This window comes from Alosa sapidissima, chromosome 11, assembly GCF_018492685.1.
Source record: "Alosa sapidissima isolate fAloSap1 chromosome 11, fAloSap1.pri, whole genome shotgun sequence".
Taxonomy (NCBI): Eukaryota; Metazoa; Chordata; class Actinopteri; order Clupeiformes; family Clupeidae; genus Alosa; species Alosa sapidissima.
The window spans coordinates 12,997,610-13,020,925 of NC_055967.1; the positions used below are offsets into that span (position 1 = coordinate 12,997,610).

The 23,316-nt window shown below is 39.5% G+C and overlaps 4 protein-coding genes across 9 annotated transcripts; 2 read left to right on the forward strand and 2 right to left on the reverse strand.

The window, feature by feature from the left end:
• The first annotated feature begins 1,304 nt into the window (after window positions 1-1,304).
• On the forward strand, window positions 1,305-3,284 carry LOC121724550. 2 transcript variants are annotated; one of them, XM_042111196.1, is made up of 3 exons: window positions 1,305-1,413; window positions 1,710-1,784; window positions 1,955-3,284. In XM_042111196.1, exons 2-3 carry the CDS (start codon window positions 1,764-1,766, stop codon window positions 3,041-3,043), a joined length of 1,110 nt encoding a protein of 369 aa, XP_041967130.1. In that variant the 5' UTR covers window positions 1,305-1,413; window positions 1,710-1,763; the 3' UTR covers window positions 3,044-3,284. The 2 variants fall into 2 exon arrangements, with proteins under 2 accessions (XP_041967130.1, XP_041967131.1); XM_042111197.1 differs by lacking the exon at window positions 1,305-1,413 and having other exon boundaries at window positions 1,625-1,784.
• Window positions 3,285-3,332: 48 nt separating this feature from the next.
• zgc:162634 (uncharacterized protein LOC555881 homolog) lies at window positions 3,333-5,079 on the reverse strand. Its single transcript, XM_042111198.1, has 2 exons — window positions 4,798-5,079; window positions 3,333-3,829 (listed from the first exon to the last, which is right to left on the reverse strand). Exon 2 carries the CDS (start codon window positions 3,621-3,623, stop codon window positions 3,408-3,410), a length of 216 nt encoding a protein of 71 aa, XP_041967132.1. The 5' UTR covers window positions 3,624-3,829; window positions 4,798-5,079; the 3' UTR covers window positions 3,333-3,407.
• A 2,827-nt stretch (window positions 5,080-7,906) lies between these two features.
• Window positions 7,907-19,901, reverse strand: vac14 (vac14 homolog (S. cerevisiae)). The gene is made up of 19 exons (XM_042109892.1): window positions 19,243-19,901; window positions 18,526-18,676; window positions 17,904-18,071; window positions 17,671-17,733; window positions 17,435-17,542; window positions 16,815-16,924; window positions 15,670-15,791; window positions 15,040-15,177; window positions 14,667-14,810; window positions 13,037-13,100; window positions 12,518-12,662; window positions 12,335-12,400; window positions 12,103-12,244; window positions 11,756-11,888; window positions 11,441-11,615; window positions 11,134-11,252; window positions 10,780-10,859; window positions 10,216-10,366; window positions 7,907-9,993 (listed from the first exon to the last, which is right to left on the reverse strand). Exons 1-19 carry the CDS (start codon window positions 19,344-19,346, stop codon window positions 9,834-9,836), a joined length of 2,343 nt encoding a protein of 780 aa, XP_041965826.1. The 5' UTR covers window positions 19,347-19,901; the 3' UTR covers window positions 7,907-9,833.
• A 550-nt stretch (window positions 19,902-20,451) lies between these two features.
• zpd (zona pellucida glycoprotein d) lies at window positions 20,452-23,231 on the forward strand. 5 transcript variants are annotated; one of them, XM_042109898.1, is made up of 9 exons: window positions 20,693-20,715; window positions 21,085-21,136; window positions 21,219-21,326; window positions 21,420-21,628; window positions 21,770-21,927; window positions 22,008-22,250; window positions 22,374-22,557; window positions 22,817-22,928; window positions 23,083-23,231. In XM_042109898.1, the coding sequence occupies exons 3-9, from the start codon at window positions 21,296-21,298 to the stop codon at window positions 23,208-23,210; spliced, it is 1,065 nt and encodes a 354-aa protein (XP_041965832.1). In that variant the 5' UTR covers window positions 20,693-20,715; window positions 21,085-21,136; window positions 21,219-21,295; the 3' UTR covers window positions 23,211-23,231. The 5 variants fall into 5 exon arrangements, with proteins under 5 accessions (XP_041965830.1, XP_041965832.1, XP_041965829.1 ...); XM_042109895.1 differs by lacking the exon at window positions 20,693-20,715 and adding an exon at window positions 20,747-20,986; XM_042109897.1 differs by lacking the exon at window positions 20,693-20,715 and adding an exon at window positions 20,749-21,004.
• Window positions 23,232-23,316: the final 85 nt, after the last annotated feature.

The following is a 23,316-nucleotide window of genomic DNA, read 5'->3' on the forward strand; positions in this document are numbered from 1 at the left end:
GAAAAGCTTGTGGCTACAACCAAGTGTTTTAACACTTAAAGGGTCATGCTGGTTTCCAGAAATAGGTAAGACCTATGGTTTGAAACATTCATCACCCCAGAGCTACAGATAAAACAAATCCTTTGACTGTGCTGGACATTTACAGGCAAAATTAATGTATAGCGCTTACATGAATGGGCTATCAAAAGAGTAAAACAGATGAGAACCTCTTTTGAAGTCATTGTCTCAGTCAAATAATAAAAAATAGGTACATCTTAATATCTGAACATCTGGTTCAATCAAATAAGAATTTATTTCACTGTATATTTACTGTATTATATGGATATTGGATATACTATGGAAGCCAAAACCAACAGGCAGTGTAATTTTGGTGCTATTTGCTAATCTCTCTCATGATTTACTGCATCTGCGTGGTAATGCATCAGCAGGTAAAGCCAAAGCCACTAACAACTGTTGTACTTCACTCCACAAACAGGAAGTGCTTCATTAGGCCTACAGCAGCTCTGACCTCGTGTCGGCTCTGCGTATTACAGTGGCAGCAGGTAAAGCCCATCATGCCTGTAAATCACCCTGACACTACAATGCAGTGCAAAACTGTCTGCCCACATGACATCAGTGCCCTAGCCTCTCTCTCTGATACTCTCCTGTGGGGGGATGACAGGGGACACACTATATTGTCTTACCTAACCTAGTCATTCTAATTTCAACAACCAAATGTTTGTATTTTTTTAATATGAATCTGTGTTTTGGCAACCCTTTACAGATCAAATAAAATAAAAAATAAAAAGAAGATATAAAAATAATACAAAAGCAGTAGGCCTAGCCATATTTTTTCAGTGCTGCAATGGGAAAGACGTGAACAAGTCCGTAATATCAAAGCAATTGTTCACATAATATTTTTTTTTATCATTAATACAATATTATTTCATGAGTAACTAAAGCTACAGACGTCACATTTGTTTTTCTGGGGAATAGGAAACTGCCAGCTATTAAAATAAACTTATAAATCGTGAGGGATTTCCACAGCAGTAACTTGCAAGAAGAGAACCAGGGAATATAAGAATATGACACAGAAATAGGAAAATCAAGGGTCACAGACATCTACACGTCTGGGATCTATGATGCAGATCCGAACAGTGTAGCGCAAAGTTGTCTATTAGGCATATCTAGGCCTACTTTAGGCCTATTTGACATTGTGAAGCAGCTATCCCATTTTCCACTGTAAGACGAGCAGGTCAATAAATTAGCCTATGATTTAAAGTCTGCAATCTTTAAAAAAAATATATTTTTGGGGGGTAAGGGGAACGAGGAAGTCCAGGCACACGTCATAGCTTCACTTTTCAGCTCAGTCTCCCGCCACAGACTCACTAGCCTACACAAGTTGACTCAAGAGCTACATGGGACCTCAACAAGGTTAGCCTATTATCAGGTTTTAGCGTAATGTCTGTGTATTAACGTTAACTGAGAATATATTACTATTTAATGCCGCTGTAATGTCGAACCGCATATCTCCCAACATTGTTTTTAGTAGGCCTTGGTATGACATGCTATTTTAGCGTGAAACAATGTAACACAGGACTGACAAGCTAACAGTGGTCAGTCCCAAGAAAGCGGCGTAAAATCCATGCAAAAATATGTCGCATCCTATAAATCTTCCATCGGTTAAGCTTATAAACTAGGCGTTTTATTGTTGCTTTTGGTCTCTTTAGCTGTCGATTGGCAAAACTGATCAGTTTCCTGGAGTTTGCATTGGGGAAGAGCAGATGGCCTGCGAGTTGTACTTGGTAAGTTATCCCTGGCTAAATTTTGAGTAGGCTATAATTAAAGTCATTGGCCTACTGTTTCCTCTCGAGTCTATCATCACTGTAGCCATGTATTTTCCCCTACCCTGTTAGCTCGGATATGACTGGGTCATACACGTTTCACACATTGATTCAGTGTCCTTACTGTTTAGAGCGAGATGGCCAACTGTATTGAAGAGGATTTCCTACCACCAAACACCTCAAGGAAGGTGGAAAGTGGGAAAAAAAAGAAATCCAAAAAACGAAAAAATGACAAGGTCAGAAACCAGGGGGAGCCTTCACTCTGTCTCAGCTTCAGTCCAGAACACCACTCAAGGAGCTTAAATGATATGGAGAAAAAGAAAAAGCATAAAAAGAAAAAAAATAAATCAGTTTTAAAAGACAAATTGGCACTGCAACCAAGCAATGTACCTCCCGAGTTAAAAATGTACAAGCCCTCTCATAAGGTAATTGTCAAGAGCAACACAGGTCATCACCCAATAAGGTCCCAAGCACTTGAAGAAATGAGCAAGCGTGCACCAAAGGCTGTGAAATATGTTAGTCACGATCGTGTCAAAGTTCGATCTAAAAAGAGAGTTCTCTTTGATTTGTCACCAAAGGGCTCAGTAGTTAAAACATACCGTGATGCACCACAATTTGCAATTTCCAAGACAACATTTATTTGTCCTGGTGAGGAACATGAAACGTATGCACCTATACTCCAAGGAGCCAAGCACTGTGAGGAATCCCTGGAGAGCGCTGAAGGCATTGATAGCCAGGATCTGTTCATAACACAGAATACATTTTTATCTCCGTCACTGTTTCCAGTGCCCAGTGATGATGAATTGACATCAGCACCTGAGCTTAAGCTGACGTCACAACAGCAGCCATCTCAAGAGCTACTACAAAATGTTGCCAACAAGTCAACAGCAGAAAAAGCCACTCAGACAGAGAATTTCTTCACATCTCCAGAACGTTCAACCTTCCTCAATTTTCAACTCAATACATTGACCAAATGCACTGAGCAACCTGTTGACCTGAGCTTGCCCCAAAGACAGCGAGGGCAGAAGAGTATGTGCACAATAAGGGAGGAGAGTGACCTGCATCACCATAGCAAAACAGATCTTACCCAGCTCAAAGTTGTGCAAATGCGTCTCAACGAATCATTCTTTTTTAAGATGAAAGGAGAGAAAGAGTCCCCAAAATCACAATGCCCATTAATGAAGCTTGAAGAGGACTATGGAAAGAAACATAAAAAGTGAACATTGACTGTTGTTTATGGATAAGCTTGAAGTCTTAAAGACCAATTCAGTATTTCAGAATCAACATGTTCAGCTTTTGTTTCATGGCCTTCTAAAATAATCTCAAATACAGGGCCTACTTTTAAATGTTAAATCTACCTTGATTTTGAGTCGTTCATCATTCATGTTTATGACGTTATGAGCTAGAAAAGAGTTATCCCTTGCTTACAATTCAAATTTATTTAATGACTTTTGTTCAAAAGTTGGCTGTATGGTATTTGGTACAAATTAATGGTATTTGCTACAGTAATAATAATAAAAGAAAAACATTTATTGTGGTGTAGGTGTGTATTGCAGTAGTCATTACTAGGCTACAATAATCCAGTTAATTGTGTCTGAATAGTTTGATTCCAATCCATTTCCACAGGTGGAAAAACACATAGACAGGGATTGTAACAGGTAATAGAAGACTGTAAAAACACAAACTCCCAGTGCTGGTACAACCCTGGGGGAAATTCTCGTCTATGGTTGCAGAACAAAGAAGTCCCAAAAGGGAAACGACAGGGATGAGAATGGTAATAGTAGATAGAGATGACAACATATTGTATCGTAAATCAAGAGTCAAAACGTAACAACTAAATAGCCAGTTTGTTAAGTTAAGCTTTAGTGGAATTGGCTGGCGCTGATGGTTCTGGGTTCTTTTGAATCAGCCTGGCATCCTGAGGAATCATATTTGGAATTCCATCAATAATGGGGTAAGCGATGCCGAGTTCCTCATTTACAAGTTCGTTGTTTTTTCCGTCGTATCTGAGAAACAGAAACATTCATGAGAAATGATGTTAATAATTTGCAGTGTTCAGGTTACTCAAAAATGTAATTAGTTAATTTAGCTACATCTTTAAATTGTAATTAGATTCATCATTACTTCTTTAGAAAAGTAACTACTTAACTCATTACTTAACTTGAATTGGTCTTGTAATCTACCAGTTCCCATATTTACCACATTCAAATACAAGATGAAACAGCCTAGTATCCTTTTGTTACACACTTCTGACCAGTAACAAAAAAAAAACTAACCTAGCCTAGGCCTACTAAGCTTAGTTCAAGACTCAAGTCAGCCTACATATAATTATTCAACAGAGTAAAAACCAATGTACCGGGAAATGTACCAAGGTACAGGGTCTCAGAAAAGGATATTTCAACAATCCAGTAGACTAATTACGGAGCCCCTAAGGGGACATGAGCAAAGTTTAGTTTCATGTGGGCACATGAAAGTTTCGCGTTGAGCACATAACGTTTTGCGTGAGCACATTAAACTAAACTTTAGATTTTTTTTTGCTCATGTCCCCTTAGGGGCTCCGTAACTAATAACTAATAATTTAACTGACATTTTAACTCAATGCCCTAATGAAATTCAGAGCTTAAAGAATATGTTAAGCCATTATATGTAGCCTAATTATCGGCCATTACATAGCCTATAATTATCAAATCAGACCGACTGGGTTATTACACACACAGAGAGAAGGGTAAGTATCTGTCTAACTCTTGGGTAGACAGCACAGCTACTTTCTCAAGTTGACGTGTTTATTTTTAAGGGCCCGTGTCTATAATACACACGTTACATTCTTTACTGTTTAAGGTTACATTGTGAGTCGTTACTCCCATCGCTGACAATGAAGAAAAATGGTAACCTACTCCTGAATTAATTGGCAAAAAAACGTATTTTCAAAAGTATATGGCTATAATATAACATCGTTCCCCGATCATATCCTCACCTTAGCTGTTTTTTAGATAGTGGGCATACGAGAATGTCAAGAAGGGACGTGTCGAAACGCTCTGTGTTGACCTTTCCCCCCGCGTTGTCAGTTAACATTTGATATCTTTCTGATGTTGACAGGGGAGTAACGCCACGCAAGAATAAAACCGAATCGCCTGATCCTTGAAGACGGCTAATTTTGTGAAATAATCGCCGATAAACAGCCAGAGACATGACCGAAAGAAATGCCCTCCAACGAAAACTGGTCGTGTAAGAAATACGTGCACCCACGTTTAATTCACTACGTGCAACTGAGTTGAGAAGTTCAGTTCCGACTCAGTTCAGTTTAGTGCGTCAATTTCTACAAATACAGATAAGAACAAAATTATTCATACCCCAGGCAAATATTGATTCAATGTTAATTTTCTCTTTATCGATATGTTTGTTCTGACTGAAAATAACACTACCACATGTCAAAAGATTGTAAGACAATGTGGTAGAAACATGGAATAAAAAAAAAAAGCATTTTGGTCTTTTTTAACATTTTTATGAAAAATAGCGTGTCCAAAAGGATTCATACCCTTTTTAAATAATCAATGGAAACATCTTTATTTGCAGCTCTCAAAATGGTTCTTATAATACTTACCAAGCCTCTCCATGTCTCCACAATGATTCTAGACTGCACCTTTTTAACAGCAATCTGGGCTTTGAGTCAAGAGAGATTATTTGCCATCCCTCTGGCCTTGTGCTCACTTCTTTGACGGATTGAGGTCTGGACTATGGCTGGGCCACTCTAAAATGTTGGTATTGTTCTCGGTTAACCATTTCTTGCCTTGTTTAGCTGTATGTTTTGGATTATTGTGTAGTTTAATGGTCCAATGCCGCCTATTGGGGCAGGTCTCTCGGCAGACAGCCTGATCTTCTCCTCCAAAATTCTCAATTTGCTTACTTTGTTTACTAAGTTTACTTTGAGAAGTTCACCAGGTCCCATTGTCTGAAAAACACCCAAAACTAATACATTTCTATAGCTATTTTCCATATTGTGGATGGTATTTTGGTGGTTGAAATGTTCACTCCATCTCAAAATTGATCACTTGGTCATCTTGGATGCTGATCATGAATCACTCTTCTCCAAACATGCACAGCTCAGCTAAACCTTTATAAGGACACACCTGGACAAAGAATGTAGCTTTCGCTGAATTTATTTTTTGACCCAGGGACATGGCCTGAGATTGGCATAAAAAAAAGAAGCATTAAATTCCAATGACACCATGTCCATTTCAATTGTGGGGGTTAGAAAAGTATTCTTTTGGGATGATTTTCAACCAGGGGGACTTGGTGACCTTCTCAAAGTAAACGGTAACACTAAAGCAAGAGGCTATACTGAGATTCTGGAGGAAAAGATGAGGCAGTGTGCAAAGAGACCTGCCCCAATAGGCATCATTGGACCATTAAATCATACAATGATCCAAAACATACAGCCAAACAAGTCAAGAAATGGTTAACAGAGAACAATGTCATATTTTAGAGTGGCCCAGCCAGAGTCCAGACCTCAATCCGTCAAAAAAGTGAGTACAAGGCCAGAGTGATGGCAAATAATCGTTCCTGCCTCAAAACCCGGATTGCAGCTAAAAACGTGCAGTCTACAATCATTGTGGAGACATGGTACGTATTATAAGAACCATTTTGACTGCAAATAAAGATGTTTCCAGTGATTATTTTAAAAGGGTATGAATAATTGTAAACATGCCATTTTTCATAAAAATGTTAAAAAAGATAAAAAAAAATATTCCATGTTTCTACCACATTGTCTTACAACCTATTGGCATGTGGCAGTGTCATTTTCAGTCAGAACAAACATATTGGTCAAGAGAAAATCAACATTAAATCAATATTTGCCAGAGGTATGAATAATTTTGTTCTTAACTGTAGCTACCAATTAAATTTAAATATTTAAATAAACAATTAAACTCACTTCTAAAAAGTTGAATGGTAACATTTGCACAACTGGAGGTAGGGGTTTGTGCAACCGTTCCTAAATCTGTTCTGTTCAGCTGAATTTCAATCACCACAGGATGGCAATGTTGTGTAAAGATCTCAGACAAGTAGTCCAGCAGCCATGGGATCAGACCTGGTTTTGTCGGTCAAAGTTTTTTTTTTTTTTTTGCAGAATCTTGTAGACTGGCTTCTAAAAAGTTGAATGGTAACATTTGCACAACTGGAGGTAGGGGTTTGTGCAACCGTTCCTAAATCTGTTCTGTCCAGCTGAATTTCAATCACCACAGGATGGCAATGTTGTGTAAAGATCTCAGACCTGTAGTCCAGCAGCCATGTGGTCAGACCTGGTTTTGTCAGTAAAGTTTGTTTTTTTTGCAGAATCTTGTAGACTGGGGGTAGCTCTTTAAGATTTAGGAGTTTGCTATCCAGTGATATCCCTTGAGCAATTCTCGATATTAAGCCTTTCTTGTTCAATGTGCTGAACCGACAAAACAGGTTCACCTAAATTATGGCATTTGGCTGCCAGACTATTCGCATCTTGGTTGATTGTGGCTGCATTCTCTCTACAAAAGGCTGTAGGCTATAAAGTAGCCTATATTGATGCAGCTTGTTACAGTCATGTTCACATGTGAAGTGTAAGTGGGAGTTAGGTGAAAGACCCCCCAAAACTCCACAAAACTCTGGACTCTGAAGTTGCTGCTGTTTTTTTGTACAGCATTTGTTTGCACTCTGACAACACATCTTTCTGCTCTATCATAACACATCATAGCCTATACACATTTTGGCTGACTGTGACATTGTTGTGTTCTTGTCTTGTGATATTGTTGCTGCTTATTGTTTAATGTTAGGAAAAATGTCTGTTGAGCACTTCTTTATTACTCTTGTGATAGGAAATGTCTTACCTGTTGCACTTTTTCTTCTTCACCATGGGATAGAGAAAGGCACTCTTGATTCCTCTGCATGTCTAGTATATGTGCGAAGAAATTGACAATAAAGCTGACTTGACTTGAGATAGAAAACATCAGAGGGACACAGGTGTTCTGTTATGTTGTGTATTGCCCGGTAGTTTGAAGCGATTCATGTCCTTCCCCTCACACATCACAAAGGGATTGCAGGGCACTAGAAAAGCATAACTTCTTTTAGTGTTTATTATATGGCCACTCACTACAGTGTGGAGAAATGTCTTATGGTTTGGGATTATTCTCATATGGCCAAAGATGGCACTCTCATCATTTCAGTTAGTAATGTTCAAAAGTGTGTAGCCACCGACAATAACATGATCTTCATTCTTTTCTCAAGCACCAATAGTCAGTAACATGTCCAGTCAATACATTATCATGTTATACTGTACATAAATCATGATAAATACATCTTTTTATTTTTAAATGTTTTTATATCAAGAGATTACCAGCAGCATCAAAGTCGATTCAGTTAATAGGAATCCACATGCTGTTAGGTAACTGGTGAAACAGAACTTAAAAAGTTCTTAACAAACCCCACAGCTGTAGATGAAGCTGAATAAACTGAAACTGTGGGTCCATATTGGTTGGCCAAGGTCCTCGTTCCCTTGGTCATGGAGTAACACAGGCTGTTTAGAATAATAATGAACAGTTTTGCTCAGTCAAACCAGTATGTTCTTGATGTCGATGTTGAAGCATTGCCTAAAAGCAGTGTTATGTTGTGTTATTGTGATAGTAAGGTCCATGGCTGTTGTCTCCACTGCTGACACCAAGGAAAAGTCCATTAAGTAGTAGCAGAAAGTATATCTTAACTTGAGTATATTGCTGCACTGATAGAAGTTACCTTTGGCAACACCACTAATCAATTTCTGTTTTGCTACTGACCTCTTTATACTGGAGAGCAGACCTCTCTTATGCTACCCATGCATCAGAAGATTTTGATTTGGGAAAGATTCTTGAAAGATTGGAGTCTTTTAACTAATGGCCAAGCTTTCAAGCATTCAAGCTTTTTTCAAGACTACAATCTTTCCCAAACCTTGTTAAAGTCTTCTGGTGTAAGGATTGACGGCTTTACTCATTATCACTTACAAATGTATATTATAACACAAAATAGGTAAGGACTACAATTGACCACTGCAAGCTTATTGTAACATTAGATGTTGCCAATATCATATGAAATCAGTACAGTACATATAGTAAACTACAGTCCTAGAACATCTTAAAATTCAATATTTCTGATTTAGAAAAGTTCTGAATACATTTGTTTAAAAAAAAAAATAACAATAGACACTGGAAATTTTAAAATCAAGAGTATAATATATACCCCGGCCCTCCAAATGGAACACCCAGTCAGTGCTTAATTATATAATTCCTGAAAGAGCAAGATGGAAGAGGGGATTATAGGGATTATTCATGCCATCTTAAATTTAAGTTTATTTGGAGCTTACTATTATTTATTGTGGTCCTCATTTTTTAATGATAATTTAGACAACACTTACATTTGCTGTTTACAATTAGATTGGTGATCATATCAGGTCAGAGAAGCATATGTTATAGTGAAAAGATGTGAAGGTAAGGAATGTAGAAGTCATGAATATAGATGCATCTTTACCAAGGTGAATCCAGAGTGAGGCGAGAGTAAGGTATTCACAATGCAGAGTTGATGCTTGGCATCAGAAATCAAAGAGTGCTGGTACTTTTATGTGAGATGTGAGATATAAGAAAAGCAATGCCAACAAAACTATGAAGCTGCTGAAAGCATTTAGCTGTGTAATCTGACACTGCTTGCATACTACCTTGACGATGAAAGCTTCCTAGTGAAGGACTCACTTGTGGCTAGTCTTTTAGTGCCAGCACTGGTTTGAAATAACTACAATACAATGATTTGAAAACATTCCAATCACTGGTCAAAGACTGCAGAGGAAAATGATGGCATATACATTCCACACAAACAAAAAAAACTTATCTTATCTTAACATAAAGCACTTGAAAAACAACAGTACAGTACATTCACACATGATAAAAAGTTCCCACTAGAGGTCCAAAATCAGTTAATGTTCATTTAATACTTGAAACGCTGCACTCCCGACAGTGCCTCTCAGAGCGCTAGCTTCCTATCGGTGTGCTCTGCTCGTCCTGTGCGCTGGTGTCGCACCTCCAGGTGTTTGCTCTGGACACGGTCAAAGTGCTGGAGCAGCTCCGTGTAGTCCACATGAGCCTGATTGGAACGTTTGATGTTGCAAGACTTTGAATCATCCCTGGGGGAAAGAAAAGATGACTGATTGCTGAGATTGAGTTGAGATGTCTTCATCAGTTAAGAAGCAGAGGAGGTGTAGAGTACAATAGTGTGGATGAACATTAAAGGAATGCAGGTCACTGTACACTTTAGAGTACTGGTACATCAAGTGTTGAAGCACTTGGGACATTGGGGTGATTTAATAAGAGGATGGCCTAGTTGGGATGGGTTTTAGCATACATACACGGTCCTCATGAGTTCTGGGTTGGGTACACAGCGCAGTCGATGAGACAGCAGCTGGAAGGCCTGGCTTTGAGGCAGCAGCATCAGAAGCCCATACAGAGCTTTGATTAGGTAAGGGTTGTTTTCCACATCCAGAAGCTGCAAACGCAAGTCTGTAAAACAGTGAGAAAATTACAGACCTGTTTAGAGCACCAATAGATCTCTTTAGTTCACCTACTACAAGTACCCAAAGCTGCCATGTTTGCCCATAGGAGATCCGGGAGCTAATCGAAGCTAACTACCTGTTGAAAGTTGCACTGCAAGTTCGCCATCTTAACATTCCAAATATCACAGAGCCTACTCGAAGGCAGATGACAAAAGTCTGTATGGCAAAACGTTTGCATTTCAGACTTCATTGTCCTCTTGAGAGTGTAACAGGTTGATAATTTAAAATTCACATGTTATTTTCCCATAGGAAAAACCTTATATGGGCAGATTTTTTGTAGGCAAACTTCAGAGGTCTATATGTAACCAGGAGGTACAGAGACAGAAAGTCATACATTAAAACAATCTGGTTCAAACTCACAGGTAAAGATGGGACTCTCAATAAGTTGCACCAGTTTGTCCACTTCCATGAGGAAATCTACAGTCACCTCCAGGTCCCCACTGAGAGACATATCTTAAGGAATCGTTTTATACACTTACTCCAGTACAAAACATGATGTCCCAGTTTCCCAGACATGGATTAAGCCTAGTCCTAGACTAAGAGAGAACTGAAAGATCTCTACTGAAAAGGATTTTAATCTAGGAATACACTTGATCCATGTCTGGGAAAGTGATCCAATGTCTCAGAAACACACATTTGATTTTTTCTTGATAAAACCAAAGTCAGAGTGTTGCATTTCAATTTCAACAAATTGAAACATGAATTCAAGGATACAACTTCTGGATGAGCTCATAGGCATGACGGTAATTCTGTGTCAGGAAGCAGAGGGACACCGTTGCCACGGGATTGTGACACCAGGATCGGTACAGACAGCAAAAGAGAGCGCAACTCTCCTAAAACACATGACATACGAAAGGTGCTTAATGTACTGCAACAACTTCACTGTGGGGGGAAATCAACATTGAGAAAAGTAGACTTTGGGATCTAATCCATCTTCTTTGTCTATGAATAGATATCAATTACACTCACAAAACATTTCTGAGGCCAAAAGCCTCATCAAAGGTATGGGACTAGATCTAACCTGAGTGCGCAAGTCCTTGAGCTGGTTGCGCAGCTGGAACAGCTCGGCTGATGTGAGCAAGATGGTGTTGAGTGTCTGCACCATGGTCGAGGCAAACTTAAGGTCCTCCTCCTTCAGCAAGATATCTGCCATGGAGTGAAAGATGTTCTCTGCGTGCAGAAGCAGACAGAGCTGTCTGCAGAGTACAAAAACACACACATGGGAGCTGTTAAGTCTGCTGTCTGAAAAAACACTTTACCGAAGCACCCTTAAAAGTAGCCTGAGCATCATCTAGCAGATATCTGAGAGAAGGTGCTAGTGTCTGAGCATGATCACCTGATGATGAAGGCCCCCCTGGTCTCCAGCAACTTCCTCTCCAGACTGAAGCGCTTCAGCAAGTTGATCATGAATTTGTAGAAGTAGGAGTTCATGCTGGGGGTGGAGGGAGAGGAATCAGCCATTTTGGAGCCTGCAAGAGTGACAGCTTTAGCTATTAGTCATGGACAGTGGGCAGGTATGCAAATAAATGCAAAATGCTCTTCTAAGGCAAACACACAGCAACTGCTAATGAATTTAGCAACACCCAAACCATACTACATGCTATGTCTATATTAATCTATATTATATTACACTGCAGACAAGGTCAACAAGGAGTTTAGTTGAGAAAAGCACAAACGCCTCACCAACCACCAGCTGCTGGCCAATACTGTGCTCAGGAACCTGGAGTTCCGTTTTGTCAGAATTGTCACACATCCCAGAGTTGTACGTCTGTCCGGCCGGTGATGATGCAATCTCGGCAAGCACTTCCAAATCTTTCAGTATTACCTGAGGGTGCAATGATAGAGAGAAAACTTTTCCCACAAATCACTTTGCAGGTATGTAGTGGACAGTCTGTGGTCCATAGAAAAAACATACCTCATCAGATTCATCAGAAAGAGTCTTCAACAGCATTGGGAACAAACTATCCGTGTGTCTGAACATCTATGAAGATAACACACATAGGAACTCTTTCAGTGAAAGTATAAAAGCAAGGTCATACTAAGAGGAAAAGAGGTCTATATTGCACAGTACAGTGTGAAATGGTAAGGTTTGGCTCACCTTCCGTGGTGTTTTTATGTAGAGATGGTACAACCACTTGAGCACAGCAATCCGAGTCATCATACCAGTGGATGAATCATGCAGGTGCCGATCCAAAACCTGAACTATTCCATCAAGATCCAGAGTAACCTGTGCCCTGTCTAAACTGGGATAGTGACATCACATCTGACAGTAAGTAGAATGCAGTGGCATTTACACAGTTTCCTCTTTAAATGTAAAACTGTGTAACTGCTGTCGTGGGGTGCGTTTCCCAAAACCATAGTTAGCAACTATGGTTTCGGGAAACGCATCCCTGATCCTGAGTTTGTCATTTCAGTCACGCGTGTTCATACAAAATTGCAGATGTAGCCCAAGTGTTAAGAATATGAATATGTAAACAATATCTGGCTCCTTAATCCAGACTGGGGTTTGGATTTGGAATTCAAGCAGTATTAATGGGTGTACGATTAACAAGGTGTCCAAAGGGGAATGAGGAGAGACACAAATTGTTTAGGTATGCTTTGACATTGTAGTCCTTACCTTGCTGGGGTGAAGAAGCTAATTTTGCTAAGACCGATGGACTCCTGAGAGGCATTGAGTGAGTCTAGACACAAAAAAAGAATCATGAATAATATCAGATATCGCAAGAGGCCGCCAGCTGCACAGCAGTGTTTGTCTCAATCTCACATAACCATACATGTTGGCTTCCATTTCAGGCATTAGTCATACCCTGGTTCCTCCATGTTAGTTTCAATAACAGCTCAATTCTCTGTGGTCAACAAATCGAGAACATAGAATACATCTATGTAAAGGCCTTTACTGTAAAACACAATTCTTCAGAATATATTTGCTGAAACATAAGGTACATTCTAATTAACCCACAGTTTTAAAAGATGAAAGTTACACTGTAAACCCCCCAAAAATGACAAACCTTTAGGATATTCAAAACATTTTAAAACACAAAAAGTTCAATGTTTGCAGCCACCTTTCATACATATGGCTGTGCCTCAAGCACTACTGCTAGGCTTTCTTGGTGTCAAATCATGACTAGATTAAATATTTCTGAAAGAACAGTGCATAGCTTTCTTTGTAATCAGTCATATTAAAAGTGTGATTTGGTAGATGATTTGGTGTTGGTTTTCCTGATTACTTGGATGTTAGTGGACCATGGTAATTATTTTCCCAATTACAGAGGATGCAAGAGGCAGATTCAACTCTCAGGGCCCTTGCTGGCTCCCTTGAAATTTTGCAACAGTCTTATGCAACTGAATCAGATCAGAAGATTCAGATCCACTGAATCAGAAGATTGATAGCCAGGCTATAGCCCATTGCAAGTGCAACCAATACCATTTTATTGGATAGGGGTTCTGGAAAGACCAGAGGGCATGAGTTGCTTAATAGCTTTAATAGCTAAAAAAAAAATGATACGAAATCATGAAGCATGAAATACCTTTACTATACGAGATAAAAAGAAACTATTCAAATGAAACTCAATATCCTCCACATGTATATGCCTAGGATCAAGTGTCAAAGTAGATTTTTACTAATTCAATGTTCATTTCATGCCCTCTGGATGAAGCCTCTTTTACTGATTGAACACACATTGATCAACATGTGCATGGAGTAGCCACTATAGCTCAGCTACGTTGCGTAAATGTGATGCACTCTCATGCATGCTCTCTCAGTTTGGCGTACACCAAGAATACAGGCTTAATGAAATGTACAGACTGCTTAAAATATCAGATGAAACCAAGCTGCTCTGAGAAGGAAACACAGGACTGTAATACTTTTCAATGCAGGAATGTTTCCCAAGTGTGGCCAGACTGTTGGATTATTAAGTACGACTGAATTACATTTTTACATACATTACATCATACATTCTCATAAAAGATTCCTTTTGTAATAATAATAATCTCATTTATTTTATGAGATCCAGTGCTACAGACCTCCCTGTAATGGAGTATAGTATGCCCCATATTTCTACAAGGGAAAATGTACATGTTCATTTTTATTGCTGTAATAAAAAGTATGCATGTCCTGCAAGAACATTTCTTTGTTTTTGCCAACAAGAAATCAGAAGTAAAGACATACCAAAATGTCTCAAATATCTACTAATAAATGGATAGTTCTTCCTCAACTCAGCATTCTTACATGTACTTGTGTTACTCACCATTGAGATCTTCTTGGGACTTAGGCGGGCTGTCCTCTTGGGGAGGGGATGTTTGTGACCGTGTTTCATCTTCCTCCTCATCATCCTCAGGGGTGACCAGTTTCATTAGACTATGATTACACGCACTGGCCACTTCTTTAGTGCCTGAACAACATAGATTAAGGACAGAAATACAGCAAGAAGTTGTTTTGTAGTGTTGTATTTCCATATTCCTTGCATTAGCTGTTGCAGTGGATATTGTACACTACATATTATGTGCTCTCTCTATGCCTATGATTTTTTTTCTACATCGGTAACCATCACTGTCTGCAACATATCTCTCTCACACACACACACACACACACAGTGGCAGAACACATTCACATAAGGATACTTTTCTTGCGGTCATCATAGGAGAGACCAGGCAGCACAGCGGTCAGGATTCCTGAGGAGTAAGGAAGCATCACACGACCAGCCAACTGAATGAACTCCCTCATCCACGTCATGGCTGTCAGCTGGATTAAGTCATTTGCTGAAATAGTACAACGGCACAATGGGTTATTGACTATGAATGACTGATCCAAAGAGAACACATAAAAATGGTGTCACTTTTCTACTCAGAAGGTCGTATATATGAATAGCTTGTACTTCTCCATGACAATGTTTTGACCTCAGCATTATACATTTCAGCCATAATATGGTTTATTTTCATTAATGCCTAGGGCATTTTCTATTTATAGACATTTAGCCTAAGGGTATAGGTCCTCATACTAAGTATGTATGTGCACAAATAATTAATCCACTGGAATTTAATGAAAACTGATAATTCAAGGTGCTTGATATATCCAAAATTCATACAGAGAAAGGAGTAAACTTGAGTAAGAATTCACGTATAACCAGATCTATACAGACTTTAATGTGAAAGGCCACATGTGTACACCCTACATTTAAAGAGAGGGCACGATGTGATCCATACATTGCCAGTTGAAGGTCACTATATGTTATACGAGTACATCACACTTACTGAGCTTTGACTCGTCTGACACCTGGCAGTGGATGACCAGAATGTTAGCCATCTCGGCAAACTTCACACTAGATGGAGTCTTTTTGATCTCCTTGAGAAACTCCCCTAAGACCACTTCACACCTGAAAAATAAGGAATGGTCATTGTTTTTATCCAGATTTGGCTGTACTAAGAGAGACAGAGACTAAGAGACAGAGATTCAAAGAGAGAGGGATCCTGAGTGAAATAACAAAAGCACTGCAGATACATGTTCCATGTGCTATATAGGCGTTCCTGCTATTCCTCCAGGCTGGGAAGAAAGAGCCCCTTGGGATATTTTATATAGGCCTGTACAGCCTGTCCTGACAATAATAGCATGTCAATCAAAGGTGAACAAGGCTGACGTAGTACCACCCTACAGATGGTGTAAGGATTAACCAGTTATATGTATGAGGGGTTTGGGGCAGGCCAGTGGTGGTCCAGACACCTCCCACATCTACTCCATCTACTGCTACAGACCCCTGCACCCATAGGGCTTCTGGCAGGTTGGCGTGACTTATGGTGGCTGAATATCAAATGACTATTTCATAATATAGGCTTCTAAATTAAACATGTCTGATATCCTTGCAACTTTGCATTGGCACTAGTCGTGGTTCATCTCAGACAAATTGGGTTACTCACTCTGGGAGGATACTATTGGTACATGTTGTGCTGCATTAGTATGACGGTCGTGGTGCAACCTGTTGCGTCACAGTCAATATTTCAGGGCATTTCTGTTTGATTACTTGTTACACTGGGAGGCCTGACTGTTGTGGAAGATTCTAATCAACGTGGGTTAACATGTTGTCCTGTGTATAAATTGCTGTGTATAAATTGCAAAGCAGTTTGTTGTTCGTTTGCAAACAACCCCCACCAACGTGGAAATTATATAATGACAACAAAATACACAGAATCTGTCTTGAATGGTATAGTATCCCTAAAAGTATTTATCATTAACCTTATGATGATTTTCCAATAATTCTACATTGGAGAATCACAATCCCCACCTTTTATTTAACAGAGAAAACAGTATTTTTATTATTTTAATATGGAATATTTTTTATATTATTTTAAATGGAAAACAGTATGTTAAAAATAGTACAGAAGAAAAATAAACAGGTACTCACGTCCGTCTAATCTCCTTGCTACTGTCTCCCAAAATCTGAAAGAGCCCATCCAGGATTTCTGGCAGGTAGTCGATAAGGTTGATGTCAGGGACTGATTCCAACACCAAAATCTACAAGGCAGTTGTACAGAGAAAAATAGGTCTGAATCTAATTGTAAAAAGATGCAGGTTACCTACACTTGAAACAGTAAATATAGCATTTGCATAATTACTCTAAGAACCCTTAAAATACATACAGAAGCTGATTTAAGATGTATGCATTTTAGATTCAACTTTATTGTCACTGTGCAGAGGACAACTAAATGTAGTTTGCGTCTAACCAGAAGTGCAAAAAAAGCAGAAAAGTGCAATGTGACACAGTATAGACAGGTGGTGCAGTATGAACAGTACAAGACATATAGTGCAGTGTAGACAGTAGTATACAGTTAAGAAAGTAATTCTGTACTTGTTTTGCAACTTGTATTGAAATGCATTTCAGTACTTTGCTATGTCATGTTGGACTATCTCCATCATGAATCATTTGTAATGTAACAAAACCTGACAGCTTTTAGTTTGTGGGACAAAAAAAGATTACAGTTCTCATCATTAGCATAAAACTAAAACAAAAATAGCTTCTCTTACCCAGGAAATGATAAACTGCCGAGCATATTGGTTGTTGGAATAGATCCGCTCACGCAGCAATGGGACGAATGCTACCAGGTCAAATTTATTACTTTCTGTGACAATGTCCTACAAGAACACACAAAAAATGTTAGTCAGGAGTTACAAACTCTACCTAAGTAATTAGTGTCACCTATTGTAGACTTGAGGCTTTAATAGTCATTTTGTGTATGAAGAAATCAACAGCCCTGTCTTACCTTTAACAGTCTATCAAGGAGCTCAGAGCCACTTTTCACATTAGGATCAGGATCTGCTGCAAGCTGGGAGAGAGAGATAAACACTGTCTCTATGTAGGAGCATTACATATATACATAGGGCTTTCCCCAAACTATTTTCCAATTCTAGTTTATAGAAATAGATCACCTTCATAAATGCATTCTTCGAATTAATAGCTAACATGAATATATGGAATAAGGAAAGTTTGTATTACCTTACTAAGCCCGTCAAAAAGCACATTGAAATGAGGCAACACCGCTCCTCTGGCAACCTTTACGATATTGTATAGGGCCTCACAAGCATAGTATCGTAATCGGCTATCAGAGTCATTGAAGCAGGTAAGCACAGGTTCAATAAGCTCTTTCAGATACAGGCCAGAATCCTGAAAATACAATAAACAAGTCACACTATAGCCATGTCTACGATCATATTTAAATCGCACAATCAGTGGACAGCATATTTGTGCATCGTACAAATGTCATGTCATAGGGACAGTCATGTCCAACATCCTGACTTGCATTCTTCCAATCTCTGGTGGCCCACTTTTCTGTTCCATATAGATGCATTTAGCTAAATTCCGAATTCCAACAATGTGAGTATCAGTACAGGGACAGCATGTCAACAATGCTTTCCACAGTACTAGAGAACTAGGACATGCCTCCAGTCTATGGTAAGTGCATCAGCATGTATAGGCCTACTTGTGATAGAAATGATTTATGGAATAGATAACCTAAGACAGGGTCTTTCAGACATTTAAGGAAAGATTTCTCCCAGTTGGAGACATAGGCTTGGTCTAACACATCACAAAGCAAATGGATTTCACATTGTTCTCTTACCTTGCCAAGAGCAATTGAGCAAGCTGCCAAGCCAATAAGCCCACCTTTGCGACTGTGGGGGTGTTGGGAGAGGGCAAACTCTGATGCCAGGATTTGAATAACATGCCTGATTTGGGTGGAGTTATTTTGAGCCACAAATTCACGTACAAGTCTGTGTTGAAAGACAAATATTTATTTACTTATACATTCAGAAATGTCCAATTAACAAGAGAACATGACAACTTCAAAGATATGAAGAGACTGTCTGGTCAAAAACATTTAGAAAGGGACACCTCTATGGAAAAGAGTGGAACTGTCATGACTGAGAAGAACTGAGTAGGCTAAGAATTTCTGAGAATGGGCTGTATAGGCTTTATAGACCCTTTCAACAATAAAAACAAAAACAATGCTTGAACGTTCTATTTGGGCCCTAATCTACTTCTTCTGAGTTAAGATATCGGAATGTTAAAAAGGAAGTCTTGTGGGGCCAACTATGATGCTGATAATGGAACTCTCTTGAAAGGGTCTATTAGCGCATTCTTATACACAGTCTTGCAGATCACCTGATGCGTCAGATGACAGGCTATAGTGCATACCATTAGTCGATTAATCATACAAATGATCTGAGTTAAATATGATCATATCAGAAATAAACATGGCAATAGTAAACCTACGGATGTCAAACTAGAATGTTCAGTAGATAGACAGAAATAATCGTAAATGCACATTGACACTTACTTCTCAATTTCTAGTGCGGCAACTTTCCTCTTCTCGTACAATTTATCATTTAGAGCTCGTACTATGTTTGGGGTCAAAGGCGAAAAGTCCTTCTCTGTATTCATGTTCTTTACTACAATTCACGCTACCAATGACAAAAACACCTGCACGAACTGAGTATTTTCAGTGAGTGGCCTTATGCCACGGATACAAAAAAACACCAAACAATTAAATGTAACAATGTAACCACGAAGTAGGCTCCAATGTGACTGTCTCACATGCTACACACAATCAACTACCCACGCGAGCAGTCAATCGATTTTCACGGGTAAAAGCGATTGTCATCGGTCTTCAAAAACACAGATGAGTTGTTTAACCGTTTATCCAAGCAGTATGCCTGTCTGTGAGCATACACTAAAATCAAATATATAACGGTAGGCTAACGTTATCCTCCACAACCTGATGTGTCCGTAAACGTAAACGGTGATTCTCTCACGAACCGAAAGATCGCTGATGTTACGGCATTCACAATTGAATGTTGAAGACTTGTTATTTCCCTAGCTAGCTATATAGGCTACAGTGATCACACATATCCATTTGTGGCGATCATAACAGAAGTTCCTTCAAAAATGAACTCATTTGTGTAGCCATTTTTCCCGGCTCACATGACTTTCTGCACTTTTCCAGGATAATAAGTCAAACTCCGATCAAGATGTGCCCTGCCCAGGCCCCAGTGCTTGTGGAGTTTCTAGCATAGGCTACTGCAGCCTGCAGACAAATCGATGTTTCCTTTACAATGTAATCGTGTAGCCTAGCCTACTCAATCTAACCCATATGACTAAAGAAGTGCTTTCATTTAGCTACAGAAGTGAAGAGAGCAATGTTATTGATGCAGTTGCTGATTTGTTGCCCTCACCAGTGTCCACATTGCAAGTAAAAATAGCATTTGTTACCACAATGCTACCTTTAAAGGGATGTTTTTAATGCAACGGGTCCACTACTTGGTCTTATAGGATGTGTCTGGCGGACCAGTCTTCTGCCTCATTCTAGTGCTGCTGCAGAATCCCACCTACTTTGGCTACGGGACCTTTGGGAAGCCCCTTCACGTGACTGTCTGAAAAACACATTTTGCCATCTCTTGATCTCAAGACCACAATGAAGTCATATACATCCTGGCACAAAGCCAATTAACGGGGGTCAGTTAGAATACAGGCATGGGTGGCATCTTTGAATAGGCCTTGCAGCTGCATGTCCAAACGAAATGAGTCGCAGAATATTGGTGGGTGGGCTGGTAACACAGTCCCCCACACATAGGCCTAGATCCTGCACACTTTGCATTTATCTGATGCCATGAACATGTGGATGCGACTTTTAGCCTACCTTGATATCAAACAAGCAGGGACAACTGCAATTATACCGTCCGTTCATAGTTGACGAAATAAACAGGCCATCACAAAAGGTTGCAAAGCATGTCTATAAACATCTATTTCGGAGGTAAGACTGCATGGAATGTAGGCCATCTCAGAGCAGCTTAACTAATAGGGCATTGCCTGTCAGAATTGAACTGATTATAAACACACCGGTGTCCTTCATTAAGTGCAATCAAGAGAGCAATTTTGAATCGGGTAGTCCGTCTTTAGGTCTGAATTGCGTTCTCAATTTTGAACTTTTGCAGCCTTCCAGTTCGGAAAATATAGGCTAAGCGTGTTCTTTTCCCTTTTTGATCCAAATGATCTGTCTTGTAATGCTTCGGCCTGGACATAAGGTGCCCACACTTTAATGAGTATGATGTTGACATTGATGGTAGGCTTTAAGACTATTGGAACAATGAACATAGCCTAATTCTTATTTTTTGTATTTCAGGCAACTGTAGGTTTTGTGGTGTTTTCCCTAAGCCTTTTTGTTGGTGTTGCTGGTGAGCAGTAGCGGTCTAGATTTCATACCATCTCTAGGCCTATATTCTAACAACAGTGTACTAACTGTTTAATTTGTTGTAGGACTATGCGACGTTTCAAACTGTACCAATACCAGCAACTGTATTCTATCTGCTGATGGACATAGCTGTAAGTGCGCCATGGAATATTATGGAGATCTGTGTGACAAAGGTAGGTAATGCAGGGTTAGGTAATGCAGTATCAGGATGTCAAACAGTGTTAACCTGTAGCCAATGTGATCCTGCTGTTTTCGCCCCATTTAAGTTGCTTCGATGAAAGTAATGTGCGGAAAGAACTTCATTAGCATCACAGTCATCGAGGATTTTTTCAAGTATTACAACGTGTCAGTGGAATCTCTGCACTTGGCAAACAAAAGCTGCAGGGCACATAAGGAAGTGATCTCTGCTGTTCCACACTACATAGTGCGAACGTCAAAAGACCAGTATGCTGCCTGTGGAGGCAAACCTCTGGAGGTGAGTGAATTCCCTACAGGATCCAGTCCTCAAGTCTGCTTTTGTTTATTCTCTACAGCTGCAGTTTATAGGTCCCGTCTGTATTTGATTAGGTCATGATGGTTTATATTAGCCATAACTTTCCCGTTCTTCCTCCAACAGAAAAATATCACACACATTGCATATTCCCTAACACTGATGTCAGACCCAAATGTACATGAGAATATCATCAGAGATCCAACTGTGAAAATTGATTACACATGTGTGTATCCATATATGCGAGCTGTCAGTCTACCCTTTCCCATTCATCCCTTCTCCAGGTACCATTAGGCCTATATTTCATATATGAATGGATTTCTTTATCATAAAGTGTATTTTAATAAACAAGTGTCGTTTTCAGTGAGACAGTGGTGCGGGTTGATGAGTTGGATGTGACGGTTGAAATGGCCTTGTTTAAAGACCACACCTTCACGGATGCCTTCAGCAGTGCTCCGTCAATTCACCTGAGGGACAAAGTGTATGTGCAGGTGTCTGTCACAGAGCCCAAGGATTTCTTCCTGCTGAACGTGAATGAGTGTTGGGCTTCACAGTCACCAAAGCACAATGAAACAACAGGCTTGACTCATCCATTGCTTCTGAATGGGTTTGTTCACCTATTTAAAGCTCACCATGTATTATAGTATGGACAGATGCATCTTTAAAATTGTATATTGTGGAATCAAACCCGAACCATGTAGAAAAAGTTACATTTTTTTTTTTTAACCAGGTGTGTCAATGATGAGACTGTAATTTTTGAAACCGGGACTATGAGTGAAATGTTTGGAAATGGCAAGAGTTCCACAGTTCGCTACTCCTTCAGTATGTTCCGCTTTGTAGCTGAGCCGAGTGTTGTCTACCTCCACTGCAAGGTGCACATTTGTGCTCCAGATGAGGATGAACCATGCAGACCAGTAAGTTCTTTGCTCATTTTCAGTAGTCCAATGTGGAAGTTAATGTTTAGTATTCAGCAAAGTAGACAAACCAAAAACACACCTCTCATATTACATTCCGTTTAAAAGAGTTGACCTTCAACAATGGCTCTGCCAGAATGTGTTCTTATAGATGTGTAGTTGTAATTTAACTCTGGGATGACTTCCTCCGAGCATTTCTTTCTTAAAAGTGTTTGATACTTCCTGGTTTGTACTTATGGTCTTTTGTTCATGCTTTCAGAAATGTAAAAGCATCACTAAACGAGAAGCTGCCAGGGAAGGCCCAACCCAAGGTCTTCTGTCTTATGGGCCCATTAAAATTGACAAAACAGAAACTTCCACACAAAAATCTAGTATGTGTGTTTGGTACTTTGTAATTTAAAATATTTTAAAATCCAAGTTTGGAGATCTCATCTCCAACCTGTTATTTAAATTTGCACAGACTTGCTGGCCTAGTAGTGTATACAGATGCATTGATAAGAGTGGTATTTCTTGTCTCCTTTCCAGAGCTGGTGCTTATGCTGATGCTTCCTGTGGGTGCAGTCTGGGTCCTGGGTTTGTTTCTCTTAATCCTCATCACCTTTGCCCAGGCTGGAGCCAGAAGAGTGTCTTCAATTTCAACTATAGATGGCTAAAATAAAATATGCATTTACTTTTGCAGTGTCCTAGTTGCAGTCTCTGACATGCTCAGATAGACATTCTAATTAATTTACTCGTAGGCATTCCATACGGTAAAATGGA